Genomic DNA, 20,598 nt, shown 5'->3' on the forward strand with positions numbered 1-20,598 from the left:
TGCCTGGCTGTGTTCTGGAGTTTTTATGGACTCATGTTGGATGGAAGAGACAGTCCTGTGGGTCTCAGCACACGGAGCAGTTCAGCTGCAGTCCCATCCTGGCTGGAATCAGGCTGGTCACTCAGAGCCCACCTGTGGTCTTGGGTCACTTGGCTGAGCAGTCTGAGGGGTGCACCTTGTCTCTGCAGAAGGACCTTCTGGTCTCCTGGTGGGCAAGAGAAAGGCTTTATTAGGTTCCAGTAGCGACTGAGCAGAGCTCACTGTCAGCACATTTCACAAAGGCTTAAATTTGGTACTTAAATCATTCAGCACCTCAGAGGCCCGTAGATTTATTTTTTAAATGAACATTTGCAATTCATCCTTTGCTTTCCCATCTGTAACCCAGGACAGCCTGGCGGAGCTGAGTGAACCCAGAGCACTTGCATCACTTGCAAGTGACTGAAAGAGGATGGAGCCCCGATACCCACTATTTCTAAAATTGAGTTAATTCCATCCCAAAGTTCACCTTAGGAATCAATCAGGCCTCCTGGATCTCCCTGGGCAGGGGGCACACCAGGCTGGGAAACATGCACAGCTGTGTTAGACAGCTCCAGCAAAGCCTCACTCATTTATTGCAACTTATTTCCTCTGGGCATGAGCCAAATAAAGTCAAGGCATTAATTAGGATATTATGCAATCTTTACAAATTCCTGCACTCCTTAAGAGTTTCCCAACTCCTGAATAGATGGAAAGCTGCAACATGTGAGAAAGAATATACAGGCTTTAAGTAGGTGCAAGTCCACTGGGGTTTTTTTTCCAGCAGTCCTTACTAAAGTCTGGCTTAAGTTACCTTACAGCTGTGTAATAATTCCAAGAGCTGCTGATCATGGTGACAGAGTATTTTCCCATTACCAGCTTCAAGATGTGACCAGCACTGGTGTGCCATCCCAAACCAGAGCAGCAGCAGTGGCTGGTGGCAGGTTTGGGTGCTCTCAGTGCAAGCTGTGGGGTGCTCAGTACTCACATGACAGCTGAGGACACAGCAGCCAGAATGCCAGCAAGCAGGAGGAACAGGAGCACACTCAGGATGGATGTGATGACAATCATGGCTCCGCTCCTTCGGCCAGGCCAGGTGTCAACTTGCAAGGGAAGTTTAACTAGGAGAGCATGGAAGGAATGTTCCTGGTCATCTCTTTTTGACCATGAGCACTCCCACCAAGCTGGTGATTTAGGAGAGGCAAAGTGATTATATCTGTACCTGAAGACATAGGTGATTTATGAGAAACAGGTTTAAGACTCAATGTCAGCATTTAAAGTTTATGAGCTCTGCTCAGCAGGTTTGCCATGAGGGCAAGTATCTGTATTCCTGAGAAATGTCAACAGCACCAGATACCATGATCTGCATCAAATCTCAAGCTGCAGATACAAACCTTTTCTTTACTAAAATGATTGTTTTGTAGTACGCAAAAGTAGAAAATTATTATATATTTAAGCCTGCTACTCCAATACTGAAAGGCTGAAAAGAATTGCTAAAACTTGAGGAAAGGACTAGCTGTTGCTCCTAGAGCAGTAGTGTCCTAAGGCAAGCACAGCTATTCAAAAGAGCTGAGCAAAGCCAGACTTACCTCTTCTGGTTTTGATTGGATCAGACCAGAGGGTTTGGTCTTTCACAATCCCTTCAGTGCTCTCTACCAGGACATACTTAAACCTGCAGGGGGAAAAAAGTGTTAAATGAGGTATTTGTAATAGCCCCCTCACTAGCAGGTTTAAACTACTGGATTAGCTGGCCAGTCTTCAGGTTTTGTCAAAGCATTAGGTGGAGACAGTCAAAGGCTGCTGATTACTTCCAGAGACCTTATAAAGAACAGATAGAATTAATTATGGAAAAGCATTCTGTTTTGTCATGCACAGCCTGCACTTGGTTCTTGTGAGCCTTGGCAGATGACAGATTCCCAACAACAGTTTTCCCCAGCTTGCTATTCCCTGTTTGAAGAGCTTTGTTATTTAGGACAGCAAGTGGTTCTGATTTCCATATGGAGGTCAAAGACTTTGTCCAACAACAGAGACCTTTGGCACTTTCCCTGCTAGAGGAGACTGTTGAAGAACCAGGCCAACATCAGATTTGGCAAAGAAATTACATTTCCAGTCCACGATTTCAGAAATGAAGAGAGAAGACAGTTTTTGCAAAACTAAGAGCCCACAGACTTTTCAGAAGCATTTATGGCTCCATGTGACTGCCATTTTCCCTCTGGTTTCAAATAGCTGGCAACAGCAAAACGAGTGTTTGGGTAAGGGCTGTCAGGGTGCCCCAATTCCCTGGATGGCTGGTTTCACCAGGCAGCAGGGTCAGGCAAGTCTGCAAGCTCCCTGGCCTCACTGGGCAGTCTCCAGCAATATGAGGGGCTTCCTGGAGCTGGAGACCAAGGAGAACTTTGGCTGCCCAGAATCCCATCAGAACAAAGCAAGCAGAGCCAGATGCACATCTGCAGTTCAGCAGAATCACCTAATACAAAATACATGGTGAATAATCTCAACAACTTTCCAGTCAAAATCCTTTTCTACCAGCAGTTTCAAATCATGTGCTGTCACAGAATTACACAGGAGTAGATCTAGCAGGTCACACAGGAATTTTCCTAGTGGTCCATGAATTTGCCCTGGCAGAGCTCAGCCCTGCTGGGGCACCACAGAGCACCCTCTGCAAGGTGCTAGAGCAAAGCCAGCCACCTTCATGGCTACACTTGTAATGGAGCACTTCAGTTATGAGCTTGTAATCCACAGTTTACCTTTGCTGAGGAGCTTACAGGCTCAGTGCTGCATCCCACTGTGTTTTAAGAGGAGCAATCACCTCTTAAGAGCTAAGGACATACCTGTAAGTCGTGCCTGGTGCGAGAGGCGGGTTACAGACATTGAGGAAGTTTGGGTCGTACAGACAAGTCCCATCATCCCCAACTCTGAAGAGGTATTGTTTCAGGACATCAGAAACTTTGCTGACATCTCCTGCGTCCACAAGCCTGGGAGGGGCTGCACAGCTGGGCACATGGAATGCAGCAGCCTTGTAGGGCCCGAGCTGCCCCCCGTGTGTTTGCTGGAAGGTGCTGTCCAGTGCTTTGCTGCTGCCCTCAGTCACCAGGGAGCTCATGGCACCTGCTGCAGGAGAGAGGTTTCTTAGCAAGGCTGTCCAAACAAGTCCAGCCCTTTCCGTTCACCCTCTATTTGGTTGGCATCTCGCTCTTCTACCCCAAAACACTCCCAAGAGAAACCAAAAATGAGCTACCAGTTTGTCTGTGTCATGATCCCACCCCTTCCTGCATAGTTGTTGGTGAAGTTTTCATACTTGTCCCTCAAACTGTGAAGGATGTCAGAGCAATATTTGCCAGTAGCTACCCTCCCAAAATTCCTCTTTTCCCAGGAGAATGTGATGGAGCAGGAAGGAGGGTGGCAAAGGCTGCTCTTCCCACACATCACGTATGGCTCTAATACACATCCAGTAAATCCTGCCGTTCCAGATTTGATCCTACAGCCAAGGCAGAGCTCCTGAGTCACAGCTCTTGTCTGCTGGCACACAAACCCTTCAGCCTCTGGTCACACAGCAGCTGGAACCATCCCAGACCTGCATGGTGTAGGGGCTGCAGGAACACGTGTACCTCCATCCCTGGCCAGCCAGGCACTCCAGTGCTTCCAGGGGAGTCTGAAGGCCCTCCCAGCTTCCAGCAAAGCATGACTCTGCATCCAGCAGGCTTTGGAAGCTTAGTTGCACCTCTCAACCCTTCCCTGCTGCAAAGGCAAGGCACAAGTCCCAAGGGATGCTCCCAAGTTCTGTAACTGCAGGTTAAGTTTTTCTGGAGAGCCCCTCCAACTGTTCAGTGCTGTCAGCAGCACAGGAGTGCCAGTTTTTCCAAAGCTGTGGTACAGTGGGAACCATTTCTGCCTGGAAGCATTCTACTGGAGCAGAGTTCCTGCAAGTGCTGTGAGAAGTTTTTAGCTATGATCCAATGTAAAATTTGGCCTGTTTTAAAAAGGACACATTTCTGGCACAGGTTAGAAATATAACTTAAGGTCAGTGGTAAGTTAGAGGAGTTCTGACACCCCTCCCTTCAGTGGGAGCCAATAGCAGGAAAACAGATACTACCTAGGACTTTCTCTTCCCTTAGGTTTGTTTCTCCACATTATTAACCTTCTCACAGTTATGTTTCCCTGCTCTCCCAGTGTCCACTTTCATAACTCTTAGTCTGGCTCTGTGAACAAAAGTTGATGCATAAACAGGATGCTTTCATGGGAGGTTTTCTGGGGTTTGTTATGTTTTGTTTGCTTGTTTAGTTTTGTAACCTTAGTGGGTAGATCAAGTCTCATAGCAACATTAAGGATAGAGCCAAAAGCTACATATTACTTCTTCAGAAATCCTTTTATCCTCAAGCTTTCTCATGTGCTGATGCATCTCCTTACCAGACCTGAGCATAAGGTGTTAAGAAAATTAAGGTTTTTTAAATTTTTCCTTCTCCCTGCTCCAGGAGACATCCAAGGGTGAGCCAATGTCTTTCCCTGCAGACCAGAGACAAATCCAAACAAAATTCCTCCCAGTCTGTCAAGTAACAAGTTTGCATCTTCTTGCCTTAAAAGCACCATTAGACATTTCTGTGTGTGGAGCCCATTTTGTACAGATTCACCCAACTGTGCAGGAATCTGGGCTGGCTGATGTCACTTCCAACACAAAGCATACTTGCAGGTGTATCTACTTATCAGACTTACATCATTCTACTGCAGTTGTAGCCTGGCTTAGACACACCAAGCTGTGCCCTTCAGGCACAGGGCAGGTCTCAGAAGGCCACCCGTTCCCAGCTGTCTGGGATGGGCTCTGTGCTTACAGCTTCCACCCACCCAGGGCCTGCTCCTTCCACTTGGTCCAGAGTGGCAACAACCAGCAGTGAAAGAGTCAAGAGCTTTTTGCCTGTTGTCCAATTTCACTGCTGCCCCCTCAAGGTCCCTTTTCCTTCAGAAAAAGAAGCTGCATCCAACATTCAGGGAGGAAGATGTGACATAAGGAAGGCATTTATTCCTGCCAGCTCACAGGCAGCTCCAGGTAGCATTCCAACAGTCTGCCAGAGCAGCAGGGATCAGGGGAAGCAGCTCCTAGCCACTGCCAAGCACTTATGAAATTCATTTTGTGAATGAAGCCATGGGCCAGGCATCTGTGACCATGGGTCTAGCATGACTTGCCTTAGTCTAAAAAACAAATCAATTAATTAGTCCTTGCAAGGGCTGGCAGATTTTTCTCCTTTCCCTGTTCAGGCTCACCCCCATCCAGCTGTGAAGGATTCCATGCAAAGGTCAACCAGGTAGTTACCTTCTGGAGAGCCATAATGCCACTCACCTGACTCCTTCATTGCATACAAGTAGATGGAGTAAGACTTATTTGGGTGCAGTGAGCTGTCAAACACACAGAAAGGTTTTTCTAGAGCAACTGTAGTAAGAGTGGGATTGTTTGTAGCAAGCTGAGGGGCTGCAATTTGAGGCTTCAGCCTTTGATCTGAAAAACAAAGTTACCAAAAAAGGATATTGAAAAAACCCAACAAAACCAGAAAAGCTTTCTCCTCTCCCTGTGCAAGCTCTGACTCGAAAGAGGGGGTCTGGCTGTTCTAACAAACAACACTGAAGCATAAAAAGGGGAGGATGCAAATTGCAGCTGAGCAGGAACCAGCCCTGGGGCATTCTGAGTTAGGGGTTTTGCTTTAAAGCAAGGTGGGCAACCCAAGGATTCAGTGAGAGCAGGAAAGGATGTTGCTTCTCCAACACAAGGGCCACATCAGCTCAGGAGGACACAGCCAAGGCTTCGTTACAGGAGAGACTCAGACCCCTGTAGTTAAGGTCCCACATACAGCCTCCTCCTCAGTGGCAGCACCAGCACAGTCAGTTCTGCAACCCTTTAGCAGAAAAGAGCGTTAATAAGGTTTTTAAGACCAAACTTACTAACATACAGAGCAAGAGATTTAGAAAAGCCTTACAGAAAAGAAAACTGCCTGGGAGAGGCACTGCAAAAAGCAAGTGGTGTTAAAAGGAAGTTAATGTCAAACACTTCCCCCCAGCTTCATTAGGGAAACTTTAACAGTCTTCCAGCAGAGTACTGGGCTGAATCCCTCAACTCCCAACACAGGTCCTACAGCAGAGAGAAGACACCCAAGACAAAGCAAACAAACAAACAAAAAACTAAGAGAAACAGGCACAAAGAAGAGCAACAAAAAAGAGAAGAGGCAGCAGATAGATGCTTCTTACCTGCACACAGCTGTCCCAAGCAGCAAAATGCTACTACAATCCAAGAGCTGCCCATGCCTGAGCCCTCCAGAAACTTCCACAAAAGGAAAAAGACTGTTGGGATGCAGCCCCTGCTGAAGAGCTCCCACATCCACTGCCTCCCTGCAGGCAGCCACACCTCCTTGTCCCCACCAGGTGCCTGCAGGCAGAAGCTGCCCACCCCTTCAGCACCTCCTTATATTCTCAGTGCCCCCCCTGCTCAGGTGCTGCCAATCCCCCAGCCCTTACCTGCTCCAGGTGAGGAAGGTGTTGCAGCTTTTGTTTCTACCTGATAATGGGTACCACTGGAGTTCTCAGTGCTGTGGGTGTAAAGGGAGGGGGTTTTTCCCACCCAAATCACTGATAGCTGGCTTGGCTCTTTACCTCCTTCTCTCTAAAAACTTTTGAAACTTCTCACATAGAGAAAATTGGGAACTGAATATCTGAACCCTGCATTCAGTCTGTACCATGGATGGTTCTCATCTGAGCAGCCTTAAGTGAGGGTACAATTGCCTTCTGAATTGTTTTCTGGGTTACATCCTGAAAAACATGAGCCTTCTGGTTCTGGTTAACCCTAATGTGACTCAGGGCAAATACATGAGGAGCAAAACCACTGGAAATCTGAATGTGACCTGTTGGACCGAATTGTTCAGCTGAGAATATTCCTGATGAGTAATTGCTGTTACAAATGGTATATTACGTAAGAGCTCAAATTAAAAAATTATTAATCATCCACTTAAAATAGGCTGAGAGGAAAAAGAAAGTATCAGGGAGGTCTTACAGAATTAGTGGGGCTAACGTGGTGTCACTGCAGCAACTCCAGGTTTACATGGGTATCATCACCCAGGTTACATTCCCAAATCCATCTCCTTTATGGATATAAAGGCTGTGGGCCCCAGAAATCTGTTTGAAATGTGTAATCAAATGGTTGGAATGCAATTTCCTCCCCATATGTGTCTCATTGCACTCCAAATTCTGCACGTCATCCTCAGTGTGTTTGGTTTGACTTTGCTCTCACACAACTTTTTAGGAAGAATATGGAATACAGGAGGCACCCTGGATTTGTGCTGCTGTAGAATAAGAATGAGTTGTATTATTCCTTCATACTCCACAATGTACTCTAAACCTGTACTGGTAAAAGTACTCAGATAAATCAAATTAGGCCAGAAAAGATCTTACCCTTCTCTCTTTTATTCCCAGGAATCTGGTTTGTAACACTTGCACTGTGGTGTTAGTTGTACAAGCTTGGTGCTGCTCTGCTCGAGTTTTTATCCTTTAAAGCAGCACATAATGATGCACAGAACCTGTAAGGTTTCTGACTCCACAGTAAAGCAGAGTTTAACAACAGCAATATCTCTTTCTCCATCATAAAAGCAATACTTTCTCTAAACAGTTTCCTGTAAAACCAGATCCTGAATTCTTTAGACAAGTAACCCTTCCAGAGCAACAAGCAGTGGCTTTTTTTTCCCCTTAGGACAGCAAATAGACACATTATATGCCTAATCAAATAAAAAATAGACAGCAGGACATATTGAATGGCAGAATAAAAAGAAATATTCTACTTCGTGGCATGCAAGCCACTTTCATGTGGTACAAAATACTCTTCCAACTTTGATTAGAAAGCATTGCTCCCTCGTGCACTTTCTAAAGCATCAAAACAACAAACAGGGGAAAAAAGATACCAGTTTTAAGAATCAACTGCTTAAGGCTGTTGATCATAAGGAAGTTTTTTATTTAGAGGTAGAACTTTTTTGGTTGGTTGGTTGGTTGGTTGGTTGGTTGGTTGGTTGGTTGGTTGGTTGGGTTGGTTTTTTTTTTGGTCACAGGGTGACAGTTTTACCCAGTTTCCCATGTGGCAGTTTTTCTAAGCCATCATCTTTCAGCTGGGTACCAGCCCATCTTGTGGCAGAACTCCCCAGCCAGGAGGGACAGATTGCCTGTAGGATTCTAAAATTGTTGAGTTCACTCCATGCTCAAAAAGGCTCGAACAAAGGTAGACAATGAACATGACAATGAACTCTCTCAGCACCATCTGCACTGGCAGATGTGTCCTAAATTAGGGCCAGACCTCATCCTTGCTTACATTTGTGTGAATCCACATTAACTGCACGGAAGTCAAGGGAGTTGGTCTGGATTTAAAGGATGTTACCCTGAACAAAGGGAACCTCGGTATAATTCCAGTGTTCCCTGAAGGAGGTGCAAGAGAAGACATCAATGCAAACTCCTATGTCTTCAGTTAAGCAACAATGACAATTTTCTTGCTCTGTGTTGCCTTGTGGGCAATTCTGGAATCATTTATAGAAGCCTCTGGACTCAGTTGGGATTTATTGCTCCACGACAACAAAATTTTCAAGGAAATGAAAGAGCATTATGATAGAATCATCTCATGCTGATATTATTTCTTTTTATAAATGGCTCAATTTAGATGTTTACACAGCAGAAGACAAAAACTGTATGTTTTAACTGAAAGAAAAATATGCATTTTAATTGTTGGGTAACAAAGCTGGTGAAGGGTTTGGAGCACATGTCCTGTGAGGAGCAGCTGAGGGAGCTGGGGGGGCTCAGCCCGGAGAAAAGAGGGCTCAGGATTGAGCTGATCACTGTCCAGCTCCCTGACAGGAGGGTGGAGCCAGGTGGGGCTCTGCTCCCAGGGAACAAGGGACAGGGAAGGAACCGGCATCGAGCTGTACCAGGGGAGATTCCGGCTGGGCATCAGGAGGAATTCCACCATGGAGAGGGTGATTAGACGTTGGGATGGGCTGCCCGGGGAGGCAGCGAGGTCACCATTCCTGGAGGTGCCCGGGGCAGGACTGGCTGTGGCACTCGGTGCCAAGGGGTAGTGGACAAGGTGGTGCTGGGTCAGAGGTTGGACTCGGTGAACTCAGAGGTCTTTTCCAACCTGATTGATTCCGTGGTTCTCCGATTTGTTTGCTGACTTAAACTCAAGGAGAACAAGGGAAGAGAAAGCCCACGTCTCCCTTGGAAACCCCCATTCAGTACAGTGGCAGCATTTCAACATATGTAACTGATTTGTACCTCAAGAAAATGAGCTATTTCTTCCTTCCCCACCCCTGAGCTGCTCGATCGGGAGGGAATTCCTTACTCCGCGTTGCCACCTGGTGGACTCAAGGGTGACTCGGTGCCTGCTCCGAATTTGGGGTTTCGGAGCATCGGGGGCTTTTTTGTTTTCCCCGTTTGCGATTTCTTTATTTTGTTTGCTGAGGAGAAACAAAGGGGAAGCCCAGAAAGTGTAACCATCGCAGGGAAGGAGCGCAGAGAGCATTAAAAAATGCGACAACATGGCACAGGCATCCCAGAATTTGTCAGCAGACAGGGAGTGTCTGATAACATTCACCCCCTGCACTAAACAAAGCCTGGCACATTTCTCTGTGCCTCTGTTGCCATCTCTGGCTCACCTTGCCTCGTTTATTCCACTCTTTTCCTTATGCTTTGGAGTTTTCAAGGGCTGTATGGAGTAAGTAAAAACCCCTGAATTTCTGCTGCTTAGGAAAAAAAAGAGTCAATAGACTCATCATAGTTTGACACCATTTCTATTACAAATAGCAACCTCATTAATTTGCACTGACACCTAAAAGATTCTTTGAGAGACATTGAATTTTACACATTAGTAATTTGATCAACAGAAGAAAAATCTCAACAAATTAATGCCTCAAATAAACATCCCTTGTCCAATTTAATACTAAATGAAGCAAAAAATTACCACAGTGAAACACCTGAAAATCTAAAGAGAAAAAAAAAACCACTCCTTGGGAATATCAAACATTGTTTTAACTGTATCTTTGAAGGGGAAAAGTTTGGCTGCAGAGGTGCTTCATTTATAAATTGGAAAAAAACCTTCTGGTTAGAAAAGCCTATGGAATTAAGAGATCATTTTCCTTAAAGAAACTACACACTCATTTTAGGAGAACAGTCTTTCTGGAGTAGTATCTAAGGCCACAAGAATTGATTAGCTGAGAAAATTAATAGGTGTTTTCATACTTTGCACTTCCAAGGCATTTGGTGGCTAAAGATTTCCATGCTCAATGCTCACACATGGTTGTGTCATTGCTACCTATAAAAACATCCTGGAACATGTTCAGCTCCAGAAAAGGTCTGGAAGAAGAACTGACATATCTTTGGTGCCCAGCAGGGACATCCTATGGGTGCATTCCAGTGATGTAGGGCAGGAGTTTTAACATTTTTGTCACTTCATTTGCACATAACAGTTTCTTCCACGGCCCTGCTGAAGTGGCCTAAGTGCAAGCAGCAGGAAACTGCCATTTGTGCCGGGGAATGGGCACTGCTGAGGACACTGAGAGTGACACTAAAACCGGCAAAAAACGTGTAATGGTAGAGGTAAAGCAACACACAAGCTGACCTTGGGAGGATCAAATGTGTAGCCAGCTGCAAATAATGCCCATCGGGACAAGGGAGGGAAACCTCGTCTGCGAGCAGGGGAGAGCTCCCAGCGGTCACCGGGGGAAGGACCGAAAAATCACCGGGAGGAAGGGACTGACCCCACAGAGCAAACTGCCACTGAAAAATCACCGGGAGGAAGGGACTGACCCCGCAGAACAAACTGCCACTGAAAAATCACCGGGAGGAAGGGACTGACCCCACAGAGCAAACTGCCACTGAAAAATCACCGGGAGGAAGGGACTGACCCCACAGAGCAAACTGCCACTGAAAAATCACCGGGAGGAAGGGACTGACCCCGCAGAGCAAACTGCCGCTGGGAGGCTGAGACAGGCAGCTCGTGTCATCCTCTGTGAGCAGAAATTGGGGGATGTTTTTACTAAAATACTTGCACAACATGCTGGAGATCACGGGAAGCTATGTCTGCATAACATTCCATCAACTCACTATGGCAAAGATTTCACTTTGTCCCAAAGTGCTGCATGAAGAGAGGACTCGGTCACAGCGTGTGAGAGCCTCAGCAGGAGGAAAAGACCAGGTGGTCTCATCTCTTACTCTCATCTGTGAGAAAGGCGGGAAGGAACATGAAGCCTGGCAACCTAAATGATTCTAGGATTCTGAACAAGAATAATGTTCAGGTCACCTGAGAACAGTATAATCTAAATCAGTGTCATCTCTCATCCAGCCATTTCTCTGTACTGGAAGGGTTACAAAAGCTGAATTTATACTAGTAGAGATATTATTCTTCAGGCTTTAACCTTTAATATTCAGAATTTATTTCCTCACAGTACAGGATCCGATTCTATTTTTACTTAGGAAATGTATCTCACTTTATTTCACATCCATTACTCTAATGGAGTTACTTCTGAGGTGAGCAACAGTTGGCCTTTAGCTACAATCATTTTTATTTTCTTCTAATTAATGATTTTTAGAGGTTTATACATTGTCTAACAAAACAAATTACTATTCATCTGTTCTCTAGAAACACTGCCTTTGACTGTGAGTTTTTCTAGATAAGGTTGTAATGTGCTTTTCAGGAAGAGAGAGAATACTCTGCAGAGTCAGTAAAGGAAAAACTGAATTCCAAATCTTCAGCTCGAAGGCAGTGCAGCCAAAGTATCTGCTGTGCCAAGAGTGTCTTTGGGCACTTCAAGCACCAGAAGGAAGAAGTCAGGCAGTCAAAGAATCCTGCTGCTGAACAATACTGAGGAAGGGAATTAAAGGAATATTAATTTTAATCTGGAAAATATGTAGAGCATGGCCTGGGATTAATAGGGATAGCAGAACCTTGTTATTTTGATTTTTAATTAAGAAGACATTATCCAGGGAAATTACTTCCAATAGGAATGACTAGAGGTGACGTAATTTGAGGAAAAGTAGTTGTTTGTTCAGCTTCAGCTTCAAAGTAATCTTGAATGCTTTCTCTAGGAAGAAATATTGCTTTCCCTCGATCCTCCTGGAGCAGTCCACCCTGCCTGCAGCAGCAGCTCAAGCCATCTCCTCAGCTGGCAGTGCCAGAGGAAATTCCCAAGGGCTGTTCTGGTTTTGCAGGTTGCTGTGCACAGCTGCTGGTGTTTAGTTATGACGTGGGTGCTTTGCACATCAGAACAACTTCACATGTGTTCATCTTTTGGAACCTAAGCAGCTGCAGCTTTTGACTGGCACTTTAGCTGATATTTCCATATTGTCAACTTTTATACCTTAAAATTGTGTGTAATAGGGATGAGTTGCAGGTCATAGTGAGTTTGTAGTCACTATTGTATTATTTTGCCTTTTATTTCTTTGTGATTAAAAAGACCAAGTATTTTCTTCTCTTTTTTTCCACCTAGTCTTCTTCCCCTTCTGCTTTATTTTTATCCCTTTGTTTTCACATGTTCTTACTCAGCTCTGACTCTTCCCAAGCTGTTGCTCCCTGAAGTCACATGATAATGTGAAGCATCTGGGTTAGGACAAAACATACATTTTGCTGTAATTTGGCCTATTAAAATGATCAGGAAAATGCAAAAGGGCTTTGCAACAGAAGCCTGGAGAGCTGCAGTCTGATTTCTGCCATGGGGAAATCTTTTAGCAGCAAAACACAGAAGGCACCAACAGAAGTGAGTACAGTGTCAAGATTTTCCACAAGACAAGCAAAATCTATTCAGGCAAGCCAAGCTTTGTTGGTTTGTGAAATCAAATTAAGTCATCTCTTTGTGTGTGCCACAGGACTGTGTGGAGGGGTGAAGAGGGAACAGAGCAGTCAGATTTTACCTGGTGACGTTGTGCAGCCCTGCTCGTGCTCTCCTGCCTTTCAGTGCATGTAAAGGTCCTTTTTGCCCTTCACTTCCCCAGAACCTATTTTTAATTATCATCTAGATTAATTATGCCCAGATTAAGAGTGTTTTAAAGCACAGTCTGGACTGAGATTGCAGAGAGAAGGTGGCAGAAGAAAGTGACTCAGTAAGACCTAAAAAAGCAAACCAAATCCCAACAGGCAAAGGAAGTCAGTAGGAGAGTCAAAGCCCAGAGCTGCAGACCCTCCAGCAAAGCACCCCCTGCTCTGCACTGCACTGGGTGGCTCTTTAAAATGGGATGTTTTGTCTTTAATAGAGAAGGAATAGGTAATTAAATGAAGACAACAGGAAATGGCTTCTGCTAAGTGATCTGCTCTAGGGAATGGTATTCTGGCAGAGAGAAGCTTCATCTTCCATGTAGTACCTGTCACTTTCTAGTTTAAGGAGAATTTAGGAAGATGCATTGGAGAACAATCAGATAATGTAGAAGGAAAGCTACTTGCTGTCTGTCTGATAGTGTTGTGCAATACCACAGGGATATCACTCATGGGCTTGAAACCTCAGAATGAATACTTTAATGAGGACATAACTGAAAATATCAGGGGAAGCATAATAGGTAGTGCCCTATGTGTCTAAAAAAATGACATCTATACCTCTTAAAATAGCTCTAACATCTTCTAGAGCAGGCAGACCTGTGCCACAGCACTCTGTGAGTTCAGGTGAGTGAAGAATAGGGGTTGAGGAATTGAACAACAAACATGTCACACCTCTAATCGTTTCTCAAAGCTTGACTGGGCTGGATACCAATAAACATGCAATATTTCTCAGGGGTGATGGCACATCCAGGTGATTTGGTGCATTTCTATAAAACGTCAATGAGGTCAAAAATTTAAACACAAGAAGAGCTCAGATACATTACTGAGTACACAACCTGTGATCTCCTCATGTTCAAACACCTGTAGTAAACAGCTAAAAAATATTTTGAAGAGGGGGAATTCTATTATTTTATGTATGAAGATACTGTTTTGTCAGTCTACAAGTTTTCTTCTTTTCCCCTCATCTTATGGCTGCAAACTGCACAGTGAAACAGCAGCAGCTGCTGAGAGGGGAAAACACAGAGCCAGGATTAACCAGTTGGTTCGGAGAGAAAGGCTTCTTACTGATGAGTTATTTGTAATTTTTTCATTGGGTTTCTCCCAGTTCCTTCAGGCTGGTCCTGTAAAACCAGACTGAATGACTAAGGACACTGGTGGTGTGAGCTGAGAGGACAATTCCAGCTCAGTGAGTTCATAAGCAGAAAAACTAGCAGAGAGGCCACATGCCTACATCTCTAGTACCCCAGAAAAATGCAAGGAAAAGGTTTTGCTCTTGGTGTATAGGAGATTTATCCTCCCTTCTGTGTGCTAGTGGTGGTCAGGCAGGGCATTGATGGGGATATCACCGCAAATTCTCAGCACACAAATGATTGGCAGAAACGGGAGAAGCCAAAGCAGAAATGCAGCGATGTGTGTCAACCAGCTCCTGATAAACTTCCCTGGATGCATCCCCCGACCTGGCTCAGCCTCAGGCTGTCACGACTGTGTGGCTGAGAACATGCTTGCAATGATTACTAGTCTGGCATTTCAATTTAAAGGCGGTCGATTGAATCAGCTTAAGTATTAACCAATTTTGTCCCCATTTCAGCTAATTGGGATCTCAGCAATGGAACATCCCAGCCCTTTCACATCTTGTTACAGAGACATATTTCTGGCACAGCTGGATGACTGAACTGCTGCTCAAAACAGCCATTTTCTGTCAGCTTCTCCAGAATAATTCAGGGAGGGCTTTTTTGCCTTGTTTTCATGCCTGAGTCAGCATCTGGTAATTATTCTCTGCGTGTGCCTTGCCAAGCTGTTCTTGTCCTCTGCTCTCTGAATTGGGTGATGAAGTGCAGTGGCATTGCAGGGAGGTGTGTCTGCCACAGACACTGCCCTCAGCACTTAATTCTCACACCCCAGCGCCAGGAGCAATGATCACTTTGCTTTGTGAGGAGTTTTCAGCCACTTTAGTCCCACCACACACCTTTTCCTGGTCAGCGTTTTCCTGAGCAGAATCTTGCTCAGGACTTTGTCCATTTGCCACTAATTTGCTCTGACAAGGCCTGAGGGAAGGTTACTCTTTGGGGATATTTTTTGTCGAAGGCCTTTTTTGTTGACAAGTTGCAGAGCTCCTTAGATTGTCTGTGGTCAGGCCTGATGACAAGTCATTTTTCTCCAAAACACTTCCCAAGGTACTTTGATGAGCAGCTCTAGTTTTCACACTGGATAAGGGATCTGGCTGAGCTTGCTGTATGAATTAAATGTGTACATTTTCTGGCAGGACAATATGGAAAAGTTTGCATGGTGTTGGAAGTTTGGAGCCCTAGAGTGTATCCCTGACTCTGGAAAGGGAAAGTGGGATGTAGCTGGAGGTGGGATAACCTTCACAAACACGTGTAATCTTTGCTGTGCTGATACTGAGGAAGCCTTAACAATTGCAGCATTTTTCTAGACAGGCAAATCTGAAGTTTGCTGAGTGAAGACAGAAAGCTGTATGAAGGAAGAGGTGCAAGCTGAAGCCTCAAAAATGTCTCTAAAAGGTCTCAAAAATGCCTCTGGAAAAAGAAGCTGCAAAACTCCCCCTGTAATTTGGGAAAAAACAGTCCTGGGAAAAACAAGCAAACATGTGAGTCAACATTGTCACCAAAGATGAAGAGGCTTCTGAAAGTCAACAATGTAAATTGCTTATTAAGGAAAGCAGAGTTCTGAGTGGTAGGTTTATATTAACTCGAAGACCTGTTACAAATAAACAAAGGAAAAAATAAGAAACAGAAAAAATCAAGCCTGTGGACAAATCACCCTGCAGAGATGGAACACTGGCAAGCAGCACAGGAACCCAGTGATGCTGACGAGGAGATTCAACAGTTGGAGCCAAAACTCCACTCACATCACAAACAGAGCTGTGAAAAAGCCTTACAAAACATAAACCCAGTGCAGTTTCAGGTAAAGAGGAAAAGCTTTAAAAGAAAGCAGTCACAAAAAGCTGGAATTGGTAAGGTTATCAGTAAAGTCAGTTAAAAACCCTCTGAGAGAGGGGAAGCTTTCTCATCCATGTCAAACAGCACTTCCTTCAAAATGCCAAGGATGACCTAAGCACAGGCACAAGCTGTGCAGGCTTTGGGGCCCCTTCAGTTTGCTGCAAAGACAGAACTGACTTAAACAGAACTAAAGAACTGAGGCAAAAGTAAAGAAAGAGTAAGTTTTCTTTCCAGAAAACCAAGGCCTCACCAGATTTTGCCCTAAGAATAGTCATCAAGGAGATAATTGAATAGCGAAAGCCACCAAACCTCATATATTTTAGGAAAGCTTTTGACAGGCTTCAGCTTCGGTGTCAGTCTGGAACACCTCAAAGTGTTATGAAATCCAAGGAAAATAACAGGCATTAAAACTTTTATAGCAGGGCATAGCTTTGCATTTTGAGCAAACATAGCTTCAGTGAACAGTTTAACCCACTTAATTGGTGAGCAAATAATTACTTGAAATGTGAAAGTGTGCTTTTGAAAACTTTCTATTCCATATTAACTCGCAGAATGGCTGAGGTTGACCCACTGCTCCAGCCAGGTTACCCAGGACTGGTTACCCAGGACTGTGCCCAGATATTCTGTTGGTATCTCCAAGGATGGAGACTCCAAAACTCCTCTGGGCAACCTGTGCCAGTGCTCAGTCACCCTCACTAGGTGGCTAAAAACTAATTCTCAGAAGTGTGGGGTGGCTGTACTTTCAGTGAATATGAGAGCTCATGACTAGTTAAAACTGTACTTGTCATGGATCCTAAACAGTTCTTTCTCCTTTAAAATTCAGATGCATTTCATGCCATTTCATGCTCTCTATTCAACTGGCAATTGAACAGACCTATTATAGACTCATATTTTTTATGGTGTGACTCACAATTATTTTAAAAAATCGTTATCCAGGTAATGTAACATTATGTATTCTGGGGTTTCTGCAATTAGAGAAAGCTGCTGCCACCCTTGTATCAGTGTCTTTGCTTTAGCTCAGTGATCCTTAGGCTGTGTGCTTCCAGCAGTCTCAGACAGGGATTCTGGCTCACAAGCTAATAATGACTTTCAGAAATGCACCATCGATATCATTCTCGCTTCGTGATAAAGGAGAAAAAAGCTGTGAAAAAGGGGGGAAAGAACCCATTTTTTCTTGTGTTCGTGGCAAACAAACACTGCAGATAATAACAGTGCTGATTCAGGGGCCACTGCAAGCTGCACTAAATGAGCTGAGATTCTCTGAGGCTGTTGGTTGCCTTTCTCCTAATTCCTGGGGATGACTCCTGCCCTCTGGCCCTTGACAATACCTGGCTCACACTGGCTCTTCATTTATATCCCAGGTTTCCCATTTGCTCTTGCATGTCCAAGTCCACCACAAAACCACCCTGTTTTCATGGGGCCCCTCCTGAGGTGCTGCCTTAGGATCTGAGGGATCTCTTAAGTTTGCCTGAGAATGACTGCCTTGAAGGGTGGAGGGATAATTCAGGAAACCCTCTCCTCATATATATATTTTTTTTTTATTTAGGAAGCCTTTTGATTAATAGACTTATTCTACTATATGATAAATGGGGGGGGAGGTTATTGTGTGGCAGGTTCAGTTGCCTTCTGGTTACTGACATTTCAGGGGGGGCCATATTTGCACAGTAAAATGCCAGTTTTAAGAGACATCCTGTCCCAAAATATTTGCATCCAGTTTTTTAGCAATGCATAAATCCATGGCAAGTGCTCTGAAGAGAGGTTTTGCCCTCAGTATAAAAGAAGTCCCAATTCTTCCTATGTCAAAGCACCTCTAGACAAAACAACAATCAACAAGTGATGTTTCAGTAATATAACATTTTAAATTTGGACACTTTACTGTAAATTAAACTTTTGACTATTCTTTGGGGTTTTTTCACTTATTTCTGTTTCTTCTTTTGTTGCTGTTTTCAAACAGGAACAAAGTTTGCTGCTTCAAAGTTTACTCCTGAGTAAATTTCCTTAGGAAATGTTTATCCACATTACACAAGGGGGAGTGGTTTTAAACTGACAGAGAGTAGGTTTAGATTAGATATTGGGAATATAGCAGCTGTCCTGTACCAGTAAACCCCTTACTGGTGACACAGGGCCCATCTTCCTTTAAGAGATATTCGAGATTTTGTTAATGCTAAAAAGGCATTTTGGAAAGTTCTTGCTGGAGGGCATTATACACCTGTGAAATACTTGTATTTGCAATTATTATTTGAGTACCATCTTATTGCTCTGTGTATTTCTCTGCTATGGGAAGTTCCATCATTTAGGGAGTGCTTGGAAAGCTTCTGAACTGTGTTTGTGGCAGGTAATGAGGAACCCAAGGGAAAACAGGCTTTGTGCAAGTGATCCCCAGCCTCTCTCTTCCCTCTCCAAACAAAATCAGAACATCAGCACCCACTGCTCACAGTACAACATAATTTCTTTTGAAACCACCCTTCCATGCGAGCTGTCTCTTCTGCTGGAATAAATCAGCAGTGATACTCCTAATGAGAAGTGCTGCACGTGGCAGTGAGGTCTGAGCCTGGGCTTAAGGGCAGGAGAAAATGAATTTTGATGCAGACAACCTTTCTGAGCACAGTGCTGGCTGAGGTGAATTGAGATGACTAAACTGCACTGATTAGGAAGTCTGAAATATTCGTGGTTTTCAGGTGAAAAGAAACAAGGACACTTTGGGACAGGGGAACCTTTGTTTCTTGTTAGTACATCTGTTGTGTTCAGGACAACTCCCCTCTGTTTTAGCCTATTTTAGAGCTACTGGATGAAGTTAAGGAGTTTCTTGAGAAGCAGTGCAATGGAAGGGGTTGAAACGTAAACCAGGGCTGGATTGCAGCTGGAGGTGTGTGCTGTCAGTGGTAGGCAGGAACAAAGCAGGGATAAGACAGGAGGAGCTGAATATTTAGCTATGAAATGCAGTGAGTACAGCACTGTTGGCCATCTCTGCTTTCCAGTCCCGCTCCTCTTAGGCTTTGGCTTCATGAGAAACCCTTCTAGAATACACAAAGGGTTGCACTTTGGGTACAAGGGGTATTCTGCACACATTTTTTTTCTCAACACAACATGTGCCCCTTCTACATTTTTTAAAAATTCTTTTTGGAACTAGACTAAATGACCCTGCAAAAAAATACTCTTGTGGTGTGACAATGCCAGCAGTGAAAGGTGAAACAGCGTGTCACCAATCAGCCCTGCTGTGTGCACGTGGGCCAAAGAACCTCAGGCCAAATGTTCTGTGTCAGGTTCTTAAATCTTCATATTAGATTTGGCAACAACATGCTTCTGGAGCCCAAAAACCTTTTAGTATCTGTCCCCTGAATTAACAACTTGGTGCCCTTGGAAGCCTAAGCACCTTAAGCATTTCTCAGACCTAAATATGTGCCACAGATCTTTTGAAAATCAAATCACAGTGGCCAGGCCAAAATGGAACTTGGGGGTTCAAACTGTACTTTCCTGTTTGTAAAAATGTGGATAAATACCTGTAATACAGAATCTCTCTCTTCTGGGGGGCTGCCAGTGCTCTCACAGTCTATCCAGGGAAGGCACAGGGTGGTCTATCCCCCTCCTTTTTCCTAGAGCTGAGCAGGCACGCGCTGTCTGCCCCAGGTACTGCCTCAGGTGAGGGATTCTGGAGCAGAGTCTTTGCTGCACCACTCACCCCCTGCATGGACCCCAATTCCCAGCTGCTCTGAGAGCCAGGACACAAGCCTGGGCAGGTTGGAAGGGGAGAAGGGGTTAAAGCCAATGCCTTTGTTATTCAGGTCAATCCTTTCATAGTCTCTTCAGGCTTCATAAATTCAGATTCCCCTTCGTGCTGGGCCAAGGGGAAAGGAGAGGGTGATACATCTTTAAGTACTGAGGATGAGATCACCTTCTTTTTATAGAAACTGAAATAATCCAAAAGCTGCACAGCAGCAGGCTGAGCACGTTTCTTGAGGTGGATAAAAACAGCACTATCTGGGAATTTCTTTCCAAATAAAAAGGGAGCACATACCCCGCCAGATCTTATCTTGAAATATGACTCTTGGACACTGCTTTTATTTCTTGGAGAGAACTGGGGGGTTTGACTGGTTTTATATTATTACTTCTTCAGTTATTTAATTCTATTTTTACAGTCATGAAAGCGAAAAACAGGTCCTTCTTTTTTCACCAGGTATGACTGAGAAATCATTAGAACAGTTTGAATCTCATCTCAGAGAGGAAAAGCCTGATGCAGTGATAGAGCAATTACTAGCCAAAGAGATAAAGCAATAAAGCCCACATAGAAAAGTATTCTGCCCTGATACTTTGCATTTTCAGACAGGCACATAAGAAAAAGAGTGAATATTGTTCCACATGCAAAAACACACACAAACACACACACAGACACCCAGCCTGAGACTGGCAGAGGCCAGAACTGGGATTCCTGCAGAAGGGATGATGACATTACAGGGCATGTCTGCAGACGTGTTTGCCCCCCATAAACAGCCCAAGAATGTATTTATTCTAAAATTAGAGTCCAGCAGGTGCCTCCATAAATCAGAGCAACGCCTGCATGTAACCACACGTCGTGCAAGCTGAGTGACATCA

General features: G+C 44.5%; 1 protein-coding gene across 1 annotated transcript; it reads right to left on the bottom strand.

Annotated features, from left to right (window-relative positions):
• Positions 1-117: 117 nt before the first annotated feature.
• Positions 118-6,301, bottom strand: UPK3A (uroplakin 3A). The gene is made up of 6 exons (XM_039386586.1): positions 6,247-6,301; positions 5,348-5,503; positions 2,847-3,126; positions 1,605-1,687; positions 1,004-1,136; positions 118-205 (listed from the first exon to the last, which is right to left on the bottom strand). Exons 1-6 carry the CDS (start codon positions 6,299-6,301, stop codon positions 118-120), a joined length of 795 nt encoding a protein of 264 aa, XP_039242520.1.
• Positions 6,302-20,598: the final 14,297 nt, after the last annotated feature.

The sequence above is a fragment of the Pipra filicauda genome, unplaced genomic scaffold, assembly GCF_003945595.2.
Source record: "Pipra filicauda isolate LSUMZ 115617 unplaced genomic scaffold, ASM394559v2 scaffold493_size893225_pilon, whole genome shotgun sequence".
Taxonomy (NCBI): domain Eukaryota; kingdom Metazoa; phylum Chordata; class Aves; order Passeriformes; family Pipridae; genus Pipra; species Pipra filicauda.